Here is a 13,839-nt window from a genome sequence, read left to right as displayed (position 1 = left end):
TATGTATGGAATTTCTTTCCTTCTAAATGTGTTTGAGACAATCAGTTGTGTAGTGACAAGGTAGGGGTTGGTATACCAAAGAAAGCCAGAGGAAAGCCCTATTTGGTAAAAGACCAAGTCCATATTATGGCAAGAACAGCTCAAATCAGCAAAGAGAAACGACAGTCCATCATTACTTCAGGAACTTTGAACGTTTCTTTAAGTGCAGTTGCAAAAACCATCAAGCACTATGATGAAACTGTCTCTCGTGAGGACCGCCACATGAAAAGAAGACCCAGAGTTACCTCTGCTGCAGAGGACAAGTTCATTAGAGTTACCAGCCTCAAAAATTGCAGCCCAAATAAATGCGTCACAGAGTTCAAGAAACAGACCCATCTCAACATCAACTGTTCAGAGGAGACTGCGTGAATCAGGCCTTCATGGTATAATTGCTGCTAAGAAACCTCTACTTATGGACACCAATAATAAGAAGAGACTTGCTTTGGCCAAGAAACACGAGCAATGGACATTAGACCAGTGGAAATATGTCCTTTGGTCTGATGAGTCCAAATCTGAGATTTTTGCTTCCAACCGCCGTGTCTTTGTGAGACGTATAGTAGGTGAACGGATGATCTCAGCATGTCTGGTTCCCATCGTGAAGCATGTAGGAGAAGGCGTGATGGTATGGGGGTGCTTTGCTGTTGACACTGTCTGTGATTTATTTAGAATTCAAGGCACACTTAACCAGCATGGCTATCACAGCATTCTGCAGCGATACGCCATCCCATCTGGTTTCTGCTTACTGGGACTATCATTTGTTTTTCAACAGGACAATGACCCAAAACACACCTCCAGGCTGTGTAAGAGCTATTTTACCAAGAAGGCGAGTGATGGAGTGCTGCATCAGATGAACTGGCCTCCACAATCACCCGACCTCAACCCAATTGGGAGGTTTGGGAGGAGTTGGACCGCAGAGTGAAGGAAAAGCAGCCAAAGGGACCAGGATGACTGATCCGTGTAAAGAAAAGAATGAATGGGGCCATGTATTGTGAGATTTTTAATGAAAACCTCCTTCCATCAGCAAGGGCATTGAAGATGAAACGTGGCTGGGTCTTTCAGCATGACAATGATCCCAAACACACCGTCCGGGCAACGAAGGAGTGGCCTAGCCAGTCTCCAGATCTCAACCTCATAGAAAATCTTTGGAGGGAGTTGAAAGTCCGTGTTGCCCAGCAACAGCCCCAAAACATCACTGCTCTAGAGGAGATCTGCATGGAGGAATGGGCCAAAATACCAGCAACAGTGTGTGAAAACCTTGTGAAGACTTACAGAAAACATTTGACCTCTGTCATTGCCAACAAAGGGTATATAACAGAGTATTGAGATAAACTTTTGTTATTGACCAAATACTTATTTTCCACCATCATTTGCAAGCCATCTCCTCCATCATCATTATATAGTGTGCCTTGCGAAAGTATTCGGCCCCTTGAACTTTGCGACCTTTTGCCACATTTCAGGCTTCAAACATAAAGATATAAAACTGTATTTTTTTGTGAAGAATCAACAACAAGTGGGACACAATCATGAAGTGGAACGACATTTATTGGATATTTCAAACTTTTTTAACAAATCAAAAACTGAGAAATTGGGCGTGCAAAATTATTCAGCCCCTTTATTTTCAGTGCAGAAAACTCTCTCCAGAAGTTCAGTGAGGATCTCTGAATGATCCAATGTTGACCTAAATGACTAATGATGATAAATACAATCCACCTGTGTGTAATCAAGTCTCCGTATAAATGCACCTGCACTGTGATAGTCTCAGAGGTCCGTTAAAAGCGCAGAGAGCATCATGAAGAACAAGGAACACACCAGGCAGGTCCGAGATACTGTTGTGAAGAAGTTTAAAGCCGGATTTGGATACAAAAATATTTCCCAAGCTTTAAACATCCCAAGGAGCACTGTGCAAGCGATAATATTGAAATGGAAGGAGTATCAGACCACTGCAAATCTACCAAGACCTGGCCGTCCCTCTAAACTTTCAGCTCATACAAGGAGAAGACTGATCAGAGATGCAGCCAAGAGGCCCATGATCACTCTGGATGAACTGCAGAGATCTACAGCTGAGGTGGGAGACTCTGTCCATAGGACAACAATCAGTCGTATATTGCACAAATCTGGCCTTTATGGAAGAGTGGCAAGAAGAAAGCCATTTCTTAAAGATATCCATAAAAAGTGTTGTTTAAAGTTTGCCACAAGCCACCTGGGAGACACACCAAACATGTGGAAGAAGGTTCTCTGGTCAGATGAAACCAAAATTGAACTTTTTGGCAACAATGCAAAACGTTATGTTTGGCGTAAAAGCAACACAGCTCATCAACCCTGAACACACCATCCCCACTGTCAAACATGGTGGTGGCAGCATCATGGTTTGGGCCTGCTTTTCTTCAGCAGGGACAGGGAAGATGGTTAAAATTGATGGGAAGATGGATGGAGCCAAATACAGGACCATTCTGGAAGAAAACCTGCTGGAGTCTGCAAAAGACCTGAGACTGGGACGGAGATTTGTCTTCCAACAAGACAATGATCCAAAACATAAAGCAAAATCTACAATGGAATGGTTAAAAAATAAACATATCCAGGTGTTAGAATGGCCAAGTCAAAGTCCAGACCTGAATCCCATCGAGAATCTGTGGAAAGAACTGAAAACTGCTGTTCACAAATGCTCTCCATCCAACCTCACTGAGCTCGAGCTGTTTTGCAAGGAGGAATGGGAAAAAATGTTAGTCTCTCGATGTGCAAAACTGATAGAGACATACCCCAAGCGACTTACAGCTGTAATCGCAGCAAAAGGTGGCGCTACAAAGTATTAACTTAAGGGGGCTGAATAATTTTGCACGCCCAATTTTTCTGTTTTTGATTTGTTAAAAAAGTTTGAAATATCCAATAAATGTCGTTCCACTTCATGATTGTGTCCCACTTGTTGTTGATTCTTCACAAAAAAATACAGTTTTATATCTTTATGTTTGAAGCCTGAAATGTGGCAAAAGGTCGCAAAGTTTAAGGGGGCCGAATACTTTCGCAAGGCACTGTATATGGCAGCCATCTCCTCCATCATCATTACATATATGGCAGATTGGAAATGATGCAGACAATTACATTATAGAAGCCACAATCTACCTTCAATATTAAAGCTATTCTACCCCCCCCACCCCCTCATTTTTTTATTTTAATTTTAATAAATAAAGATCTGTGTGTCATTGTGACCGTGTGTGTGTGTTTCGCACATCATTTGAGAGATTTGTTGTACATGGCAGCTCAAGAAGTGAAAGGAATGAGTGTGGTCACTTGCACAGTGCCTTATAAAGCCATGGCCATCTAATTATTCATCACAATCTATTTTTCATATTAGCTAGTAACAAATAGTTAATTAAAAGAGATTAGTTGTTACAATTAACATAGATATTTTTTTTATTAATGAATGTTTTATTATGATAACGTTTGCAACTGTACTGTGTGGCATGAGTGCATATGGAACCACAATAACGACATAATAATGTGTATGCAGATCCTAGTGGAACAGAAATGAACTGAAGTTTGACACGTCAGCCGAAGCACTCGGACACATTTCGACGTTACACAAATACACGTCCTCGCTCTCAGCAAAATAATCTGCCGATGTTAGCGGGTGAAGGCTAAATAGGTAGCTATTTCTGTTACCTTATTAAATGTAATTCATACATAGTGCAAGGCAATGCTTGCTGTCTAATGAACTACAACCCATTGCTTGAATGGTGATACACAATCATTATTAGATATTGGTATGTGGCGTCGTATGTCACGTTATTATAGCTCGCTAACGTGCTTATCTTATCTCATTCAACATCATTTGAGCTCCAATTACCATTTTAACCAATATTTATTAAATTCACATTGCCTTTTTTGTTCGCCGATGTTTTGTGACTTCCTATCCTGTGACTTAGCTATTCTGATCCAGATGGTAACGTTACTGTTAGCTAACTAACGCATTCATTTGTTTGCTCTGCTCTCATGCCAGTGAGGCTTTATCGTGTATTCTAGCAATCCGAATAATCCGAATTTCTTTAGACAACAAAAATAATAATAAACTAAACTACTGCGTTGTTTTGATTCCCTCCTACGTCATGAGTTTGCTGGTGTCTGCCCGGGCTGAGTCAACGGGTAACTGTTTGAGGAGGTGTTTGACAGTACAGCTGAACATGCGTTGTCACGATGATTATTCAACATTTTATACGTTCTCTCTCCCATTGGTCTAGATTAAGACTTCTAGCTAGTAACATTCTCTCTCCCATTGGTCTAGATTAAGACTTCTAGCTAGTAACATTCTCTCTCCCATTGGTCTAGAATAAGACTTCTAGCTAGTAACATTCTCTCTCCCATTGGTCTAGATTAAGACTTCTAGCTAGTAACATTCTCTCTCCCATTGGTCTAGATTAAGACTTCTAGCTAGTAACATTCTCTCTCCCATTGGTCTAGATTAAGACTTCTAGCTAGTAACATTCTCTCTCCCATTGGTCTGGATTAAGACTTCTAGCTAGTAACATTCTCTCTCCCATTGGTCTAGATTAAGACTTCTAGCTAGTAAAATTCTCTCTCCCATTGGTCTAGATGAAGACTTCTAGCTAGTAACATTCTCTCTCCCATTGGTCTAGATTAAGACTTCTAGCTAGTAACATTCTCTCTCCCATTGGTCTAGATTAAGACTTCTAGCTAGTAACATTCTCTCTCCCATTGGTCTAGATTAAGACTTCTAGCTAGTAACATTCTCTCTCCCATTGGTCTGGATTAAGACTTCTAGCTAGTAACATTCTCTCTCCCATTGGTCTAGATTAAGACTTCTAGCTAGTAAAATTCTCTCTCCCATTGGTCTAGATGAAGACTTCTAGCTAGTAACATTCTCTCTCCCATTGGTCTAGATTAAGACTTCTAGCTAGTAACATTCTCTCTCCCATTGGTCTAGATTAAGACTTCTAGCTAGTAACATTCTCTCTCCCATTGGTCTAGATTAAGACTTCTAGCTAGTAACATTCTCTCTCCCATTGGTCTGGATTAAGACTTCTAGCTAGTAACATTCTCTCCCATTGGTCTAGATTAAGACTTCTAGCTAGTAACATTCTCTCTCCCATTGGTCTGGATTAAGACTTCTAGCTAGTAACATTCTCTCCCATTGGTCTAGATTAAGACTTCTAGCTAGTAACATTCTCTCTCCCATTGGTCTAGATTAAGACTTCTAGCTAGTAACATTCTCTCCCATTGGTCTAGATTAAGACTTCTAGCTAGTAACATTCTCTCCCATTGGTCTAGATTAAGACTTCTAGCTAGTAACATTCTCTCCCATTGGTCTAGATTAAGACTTCTAGCTAGTAACATTCTCTCTCCCATTGGCCTAGATTAAGACTTCTAGCTAGTAACATTCTCTCCCATTGGTCTAGATTAAGACTTCTAGCTAGTAACATTCTCTCCCATTGGTCTAGATTAAGACTTCTAGCTAGTAACATTCTCTCCCATTGGTCTAGATTAAGACTTCTAGCTAGTAACATTCTCTCTCCCATTGGTCTAGATTAAGACTTCTAGCTAGTAACATTCTCTCCCATTGGTCTGGATTAAGACTTCTAGCTAGTAACATTCTCTCTCCCATTGGTCTAGATTAAGACTTCTAGCTAGTAACATTCTCTCTCCCATTGGTCTAGATGAAGACTTCTAGCTAGTAACATTCTCTCTCCCATTGGTCTAGATGAAGACTTCTAGCTAGTAACATTCTCTCTCCCATTGGTCTAGATGAAGACTTCTAGCTAGTAACATTCTCTCCCATTGGTCTAGATTAAGACTTCTAGCTAGTAACATTCTCTCTCCCATTGGTCTAGATTAAGACTTCTAGCTAGTAACATTCTCTCTCCCATTGGTCTAGATTAAGACTTCTAGCTAGTAACATTCTCTCTCCCATTGGTCTAGATTAAGACTTCTAGCTAGTAACATTCTCTCTCCCATTGGTCTAGATTAAGACTTCTAGCTAGTAACATTCTCTCCCATTGGTCTAGATGAAGACTTCTAGCTAGTAACATTCTCTCCCATTGGTCTAGATTAAGACTTCTAGCTAGTAACATTCTCTCTCCCATTGGTCTAGATTAAGACTTCTAGCTAGTAACATTCTCTCTCCCATTGGTCTAGATTAAGACTTCTAGCTAGTAACATTCTCTCTCCCATTGGTCTAGATTAAGACTTCTAGCTAGTAACATTCTCTCCCATTGGTCTAGATGAAGACTTCTAGCTAGTAACATTCTCTCTCCCATTGGTCTAGATGAAGACTTCTAGCTAGTAACATTCTCTCTCCCATTGGTCTGGATTAAGACTTCTAGCTAGTAACATTCTCTCCCATTGGTCTAGATTAAGACTTCTAGCTAGTAACATTCTCTCCCATTGGTCTAGATGAAGACTTCTAGCTAGTAACATTCTCTCCCATTGGTCTGGATTAAGACTTCTAGCTAGTAACATTCTCTCCCATTGGTCTAGATGAAGACTTCTAGCTAGTAACATTCTCTCCCATTGGTCTAGATGAAGACTTCTAGCTAGTAACATTCTCTCTCCCATTGGTCTGGATTAAGACTTCTAGCTAGTAACATTCTCTCCCATTGGTCTAGATGAAGACTTCTAGCTAGTAACATTCTCTCTCCCATTGGTCTAGATGAAGACTTCTAGCTAGTAACATTCTCTCTCCCATTGGTCTGGATTAAGACTTCTAGCTAGTAACATTCTCTCTCCCATTGGTCTAGATTAAGACTTCTAGCTAGTAACATTCTCTCTCCCATTGGTCTAGATTAAGACTTCTAGCTAGTAACATTCTCTCTCCCATTGGTCTAGATTAAGACTTCTAGCTAGTAACATTCTCTCTCCCATTGGTCTGGATTAAGACTTCTAGCTAGTAACATTCTCTCCCATTGGTCTAGATTAAGACTTCTAGCTAGTAACATTCTCTCTCCCATTGGTCTAGATTAAGACTTCTAGCTAGTAACATTCTCTCTCCCATTGGTCTGGATTAAGACTTCTAGCTAGTAACATTCTCTCTCCCATTGGTCTAGATTAAGACTTCTAGCTAGTAACATTCTCTCCCATTGGTCTAGATTAAGACTTCTAGCTAGTAACATTCTCTCTCCCATTGGTCTGGATTAAGACTTCTAGCTAGTAACATTCTCTCCCATTGGTCTAGATTAAGACTTCTAGCTAGTAACATTCTCTCTCCCATTGGTCTGGATTAAGACTTCTAGCTAGTAACATTCTCTCCCATTGGTCTAGATTAAGACTTCTAGCTAGTAACATTCTCTCTCCCATTGGTCTAGATTAAGACTTCTAGCTAGTAACATTCTCTCTCCCATTGGTCTAGATTAAGACTTCTAGCTAGTAACATTCTCTCCCATTGGTCTAGATTAAGACTTCTAGCTAGTAACCTTGTTTATGCAGAAACTGAGCTCTTTTGATGATAGCTGGTGTTGTTAGGACCCCAACCAGGACAACAAGAGAATATCTCAGAAATGTGTCAACAATGAATATTCTTAAAGGAAGGTCTCGCTGCCTAGAGTACCCCATCTGAAAACACGTGTGTGAGGGGTAGAACACAGCAGGTATTTTCCTACTAGACATTGACGAACGCCTGCTTCCTTCCTCTCCAGGTTTCCAGAGGGTAGAGCTGGTTTGATGCCCGCAGCGCCACAATGGAGCTCTCTGACTCAGTCACACATAAGAACGGGCGGCAGAGGAAGCCCGCTGTCCCCCAGGGGGACATGAGGGATGGGGACAGGGTTCTCAACACTACCCCTGACATGGAGGTGGAGGGGGAGGCGCTCCACCGAGGATACGACGCCGAGGACAACGGACATCCCAGGGTGCAGCCTGGGATCAGAGGGGAGCTGGGGAACGTATCTCTGCTGCTCTTCCTTTATGTCCTCCAGGGTATCCCTCTGGGCCTGGCCGGGAGCATCCCTCTCATCCTGCAGAGTAAGAACGTCAGCTACAAGGACCAGGCCTTCTTCAGCTTTGTCTTCTGGCCCTTCAGTCTCAAGCTGCTGTGGGCCCCGCTAGTGGACGCGCTCTACCTGAGCCGGTTTGGACGCAGGTAAGATAAGGAGTTATACCACTGATATACACTGACAAGTCCCAGAGAGTCATTCTGTTCTTTTGACCAATTGATTGGTTGAAATGTTGAAACTGCTTTTTTTTCATAGAAAGTCAAGACACACACCATTATGAGTTTGAATTACAATCAGCGACAGATACGCTGAGCTTGTCTGAGGCTTTAAGCACACTGTTTGATTAAATAATTAAGACTCACAGATGACTAAAGAAAGAGTCTGATGGTCACACTGTGTGACTGGCGCACGTTGTCTCTCTCTCCTCCCTACTGCAGAGAAAAGGCACCACAGCACGGGAAGTGTTTATTGCGCTGTCCGATGTTGAAGCTACAACGTCATTTCAACCGTTTAGTTTCTTACTTGTTTCTGACTGAAAAGTTCTGTTTTACCCTAAAAATCTCTTAATTTATTTAGGAAAAACATTCCCTATTCCCTCAAGCCTCGCTCTCTTCACGTGAAACATGTGAGCATCACATGCAGGTGACCAATAGGACCTGATCTATAGCCTATTATAATCACATCAATAAATTGGTTATAACAAACACAGTAACACGTGTTCATAGCTTTCACCTGGTCAGTGTGTCATGGAAAGAGCAGGTGTTCTTAATGTTTTGTACGGTCAGTGTGTCATGGAAAGAGCAGGTGTTCTTAATGTTTTGTACGGTCAGTGTGTCATGGAAAGAGCAGGTGTTCTTAATGTTTTGTACGGTCAGTGTGTCATGGAAAGAGCAGGTGTTCTTAATGTTTTGTACGGTCAGTGTGTCATGGAAAGAGCAGGTGTTCTTAATGTTTTGTACGGCCAGTGTGTCATGGAAAGAGCAGGTGTTCTTAATGTTTTGTACGGTCAGTGTGTCATGGAAAGAGCAGGTGTTCTTAATGTTTTGTATGGTCAGTGTATGTTTACTTCATGTATTGCGTGTCTAAAATGTTGACTGTTGGAATCAAATGAGTTAAAGGCTCATGATCTCCTCTCTCCCTCTCAGGAAGTCGTGGCTGGTGCCCACCCAATACCTGCTGGGTCTCTTCATGCTGTACCTGTCGGTTACCGTGGATACGCTGCTGAAAAGTGACGAGGGGCGGGGCCCCGACGTGGTGACCCTGACGGCGGTGTTCTTCATGCTGGCCTTTCTGGCAGCCACCCAGGTACACACACTCTCTCTCTCTCTCTCTCTCTCTCTCTCTCTCTCGCACTCGCAAGTTATTGTGATACATGACTCTGTTATATTCCCTGATCCCAGGACATAGCAGTGGATGGCTGGGCTCTGACCATGCTGTCTAGGGAGAACGTGGGCTACGCCTCCACATGTAACTCTGTGGGACAGACGGCTGGCTACTTCCTAGGCAACGTCCTCTTCCTGGCCCTGGAGTCAGCTGACTTCTGCAACAAATACCTGAGAGCAGAGCCTAAAGAGACTGGTATCGTTACACTTTCAGGTAGGGAGGGAGAGACTGGCATTGTTATACCGTCAGGGAGGGAGGGGGAGACTGGCATTGTTATACCGTCAGGGAGGGAGGGGGAGACTGGCATTGTTATACTGTCAGGGAGAGACTGGCATTGTTATACTGTCAGGGAGAGACTGGCATTGTTATACCATCAGGGAGGGAGAGACTGGCATCGTTATACCATCAGGGAGGGAGAGACTGGCATTGTTATACCATCAGGGAGGGAGAGACTGGCATTGTTATACCATCAGGGAGGGAGAGACTGTCATTTTTATACTGTCAGGGAGGGAGAGACTGGCATTGTTATACCATCAGGGAGGGAGAGACTGGCATTGTTATACCATCAGGGAGGGAGAGACTGGCATTGTTATACCATCAGGGAGGGAGAGACTGGCATTGTTATACTGTCAGGGAGGGAGAGACTGGCATTGTTATACCATCAGGGAGGGAGAGACTGGCATTGTTATACCATCAGGGAGGGAGAGACTGGCATTGTTATACCATCAGGGAGGGAGGGAGAGACTGGCATTGTTATACCATCAGGGAGGGAGAGACTGGCATTGTTATACCATCAGGAAGGGAGAGACTGGCATTGTTATACCATCAGGGAGAGACTGGCATCGTTATACCATCAGGGAGGGAGAGACTGGCATTGTTATACCATCAGGGAGAGACTGGCATCGTTATACCATCAGGGAGGGAGAGACTGGCATTGTTATACCATCAGGGAGGGAGAGACTGGCTTTGTTATACCAGCAGGGAGAGACTGGCATCGTTATACCATCAGGGAGGGAGAGACTGTCATTGTTATACTGTCAGCGAGGGAGAGACTGGCATTGTTATACCATCAGGGAGGGAGAGACTGGCATTGTTATACCATCAGGGAGGGAGAGACTGGCATTGTTATACCATCAGGGAGGGAGGGAGAGACTGGCATTGTTATACCATCAGGGAGGGAGAGACTGGCATTGTTATACCATCAGGAAGGGAGAGACTGGCATTGTTATACCATCAGGGAGAGACTGGCATTGTTATACCATCAGGGAGGGAGAGACTGGCATTGTTATACCATCAGGGAGAGACTGGCATCGTTATACCATCAGGAAGGGAGGGAGATACTGGCATCATTATACCATCAGGGAGGGAGATACTGGCATTGTTATACCATCAGGGAGGGAGAGACTGGCATTGTTATACTGTCAGGGAGGGAGAGACTGGCATTGTTATACCATCAGGGAGGGAGAGACTGGCATTGTTATTCTGTCAGGGAGGGAGAGACTGGCATTGTTATACCATCAGGGAGGGAGGGAGAGACTGGCATTGTTATACCATCAGGAAGGGAGGGAGAGACTGGCATTGTTATACCGTCAGGGAGGGAGAGACTGGCATCGTTATACCATCAGGAAGGGAGGGAGAGACTGGCATTGTTATACCATCAGGGAGGGAGGGAGAGACTGGCATCGTTATACCATCAGGAAGGGAGGGAGAGACTGGCATTGTTATACCGTCAGGGAGGGAGAGACTGGCATCGTTATACCATCAGGAAGGGAGGGAGAGACTGGCATTGTTATACCATCAGGGAGGGAGGGAGAGACTGGCATCGTTATACCATCAGGAAGGGAGGGAGAGACTGGCATCGTTATACCATCAGGAAGGGAGGGAGAGACTGGCATTGTTATACCATCAGGGAGGGAGAGACTGGCATTGTTATACCATCAGGGAGGGAGAGACTGGCATTGTTATACCATCAGGGAGGGAGAGAGATACTGGCATTGTTATACTGTCAGGGAGGGAGAGACTGGCATTGTTATACCATCAGGGAGGGAGAGAGATACTGGCATTGTTATACTGTCAGGGAGGGAGAGAGATACTGGCATTGTTATACCATCAGGAAGGGAGGGAGAGACTGGCATTGTTATACCGTCAGGGAGGGAGAGACTGGCATCGTTATACCATCAGGAAGGGAGGGAGAGACTGGCATCGTTATACCATCAGGAAGGGAGGGAGAGACTGGCATTGTTATACCATCAGGGAGGGAGGGAGAGACTGGCATTGTTATACAGTCAGGGAGGGAGAGACTGGCATTGTTATACCATCAGGGAGGGAGAGACTGGCATCCTTATACCATCAGGGAGGGAGATACTGGCATTGTTATACCATCAGGGAGGGAGAGACTGGCATTGTTATACCATCAGGGAGGGAGGGAGAGACTGGCATTGTTATACCATCAGGAAGGGAGGGAGAGACTGGCATTGTTATACCATCAGGGAGGGAGGGAGAGACTGGCATCGTTATACCATCAGGAAGGGAGGGAGAGACTGGCATCGTTATACCATCAGGAAAGGGAGGGAGAGACTGGCATTGTTATACTGTCAGGGAGGGAGAGACTGGCATTGTTATACCATCAGGGAGAGACTGGCATCGTTATACCATCAGGAAGGGAGAGACTGGCATCCTTATACCATCAGGGAGGGAGGGAGATACTGGCATCATTATACCATCAGGGAGGGAGATACTGGAATTGTTATACCATCAGGGAGGGAGAGACTGGCATCCTTATACCATCAGGGAGGGAGATACTGGCATTGTTATACCATCAGGGAGGGAGAGACTTGCATTGTTATACCATCAGGGAGAGACTGGCATCGTTATACCATCAGGAAGGGAGGGAGATACTGGCATCATTATACCATCAAGGAGGGATATACTGGCATTGTTATACCATCAGGGAGGGAGAGACTGGCATTGTTATACTGTCAGGGAGGGAGATACTGGCATCATTATACCATCAGGGAGGGAGATACTGGAATTGTTATACCATCAGGGAGGGAGAGACTGGCATCCTTATACCATCAGGGAGGGAGATACTGGCATTGTTATACCATCATGGAGGGAGAGACTTGCATTGTTATACCATCAGGGAGAGACTGGCATCGTTATACCATCAGGAAGGGAGGGAGATACTGGCATCATTATACCATCAAGGAGGGATATACTGGCATTGTTATACCATCAGGGAGGGAGAGACTGGCATTGTTATACTGTCAGGGAGGGAGAGAGATACTGGCATTGTTATATCATCAGGAAGCGAGGGAGAGACTGGCATCGTTATACTGTCAGGGTGGAAGGTAAAAAAGATGAGAAAGCAGAGAAGAGGTAGTCTATGAAGCTGGAAGGTCTTCTATGAAACAGGAAGAAGGTAGTCTATGAAGCAGGAAGTGGTAATCCATATATCTAGTTGACCCTTGCTATGGTCAGCTGGTATTAAGCACAATTACAGACATGCAAAGCTCGATGAACCCTTCCCTGCTGAAGAGGGAAAGTCCATTGGCCAGGTTTTGCATTCCTTCATCTTGCCCTGAATAACAATGTGTACTAAAGACAATGGTATCAGAATTGTAGGAAAATGAGTGATTTTGTGTTCTCATGATTACCATATTTACATATAATGCTATAGTCAAAGTTGGCTTTGTCCTGTCAGTCTGAACCTCGCTAGGGTGTACCAGGCGCGCATTTTCTTCAGCCAAACAACTTCTTATTATCTGGAAAGATCTGAGTGGCAGTGCCATCTGGTGGTCAATCCTTCAATCAGAGTGCAGATATTGGTCATGTGATTAACTTAGTGGTTTTTGAGCTGAGGTGAGAGAAAATAAATTATTATTTATTTTGGAGTGAACTTTTGGCTGATGATTTGCAGTACAGCTGTGATGGGAGAATAACGATGGGAGAATAACGATGGGAGAATAACGATGGGAGAATAACGATGGGAGAATAACGATGGGAGAATAACGATGGGAGAATAACGATGGGAGAATAACGATGGGAGAATAACGATGGGAGAATAAACCATGATAATCATTGCACTGTTTCATATCCCATTGCTCTGCTGTTATAATCACTCGGTGACATTGTCGTTGTCTGTGATTGGCTCCCGTGGCGCAGACTTCCTGTTTTTCTGGGGCGTGGTGTTCCTGGTGTCGACCACGCTGGTGGCCGTTATGAAGAAGGAGAACGCCAGGGGACAGCACGGGAGGAAGAAGGTCCGGGAGGAGACGCAGAGCGTCATGGAAACATACAAACTGCTGCTCTCCATCGTCAAGATGCCTGCCGTGTTCACCTTCTGTAGCCTGCTGCTCACTGCTAAGGTACAGCTTACTGCACTCAGTCAGGTTAAACAGGTTCACGGACTGGGGTCACCTTCTGTAGCCTGCTGCTCACTGCTAAGGTACCCGACAGCTTACTGCACCTGACTCACCTT

The 13,839-nt window shown here is 44.1% G+C and overlaps 1 protein-coding gene across 1 annotated transcript in view; it reads left to right on the top strand.

Moving 5' to 3' along the window:
* The first annotated feature begins 3,571 nt into the window (after window positions 1–3,571).
* The window catches only part of LOC109878824 (acetyl-coenzyme A transporter 1), a 22,642-nt gene continuing 12,374 nt past the window's right edge, over window positions 3,572–13,839 (top strand). The window contains 5 exon segments of the mRNA XM_074933770.1: window positions 3,572–3,679; window positions 7,680–8,122; window positions 9,122–9,281; window positions 9,377–9,572; window positions 13,524–13,726. Coding sequence (XP_074789871.1) covers window positions 7,722–8,122; window positions 9,122–9,281; window positions 9,377–9,572; window positions 13,524–13,726 — 960 coding nt within the window. The 5' untranslated portion in view covers window positions 3,572–3,679; window positions 7,680–7,721.

The sequence above is a fragment of the Oncorhynchus kisutch genome, linkage group LG18, assembly GCF_002021735.2.
Source record: "Oncorhynchus kisutch isolate 150728-3 linkage group LG18, Okis_V2, whole genome shotgun sequence".
Taxonomy (NCBI): domain Eukaryota; kingdom Metazoa; phylum Chordata; class Actinopteri; order Salmoniformes; family Salmonidae; genus Oncorhynchus; species Oncorhynchus kisutch.
This window is presented reverse-complemented; position numbering and strand designations above follow the sequence as displayed.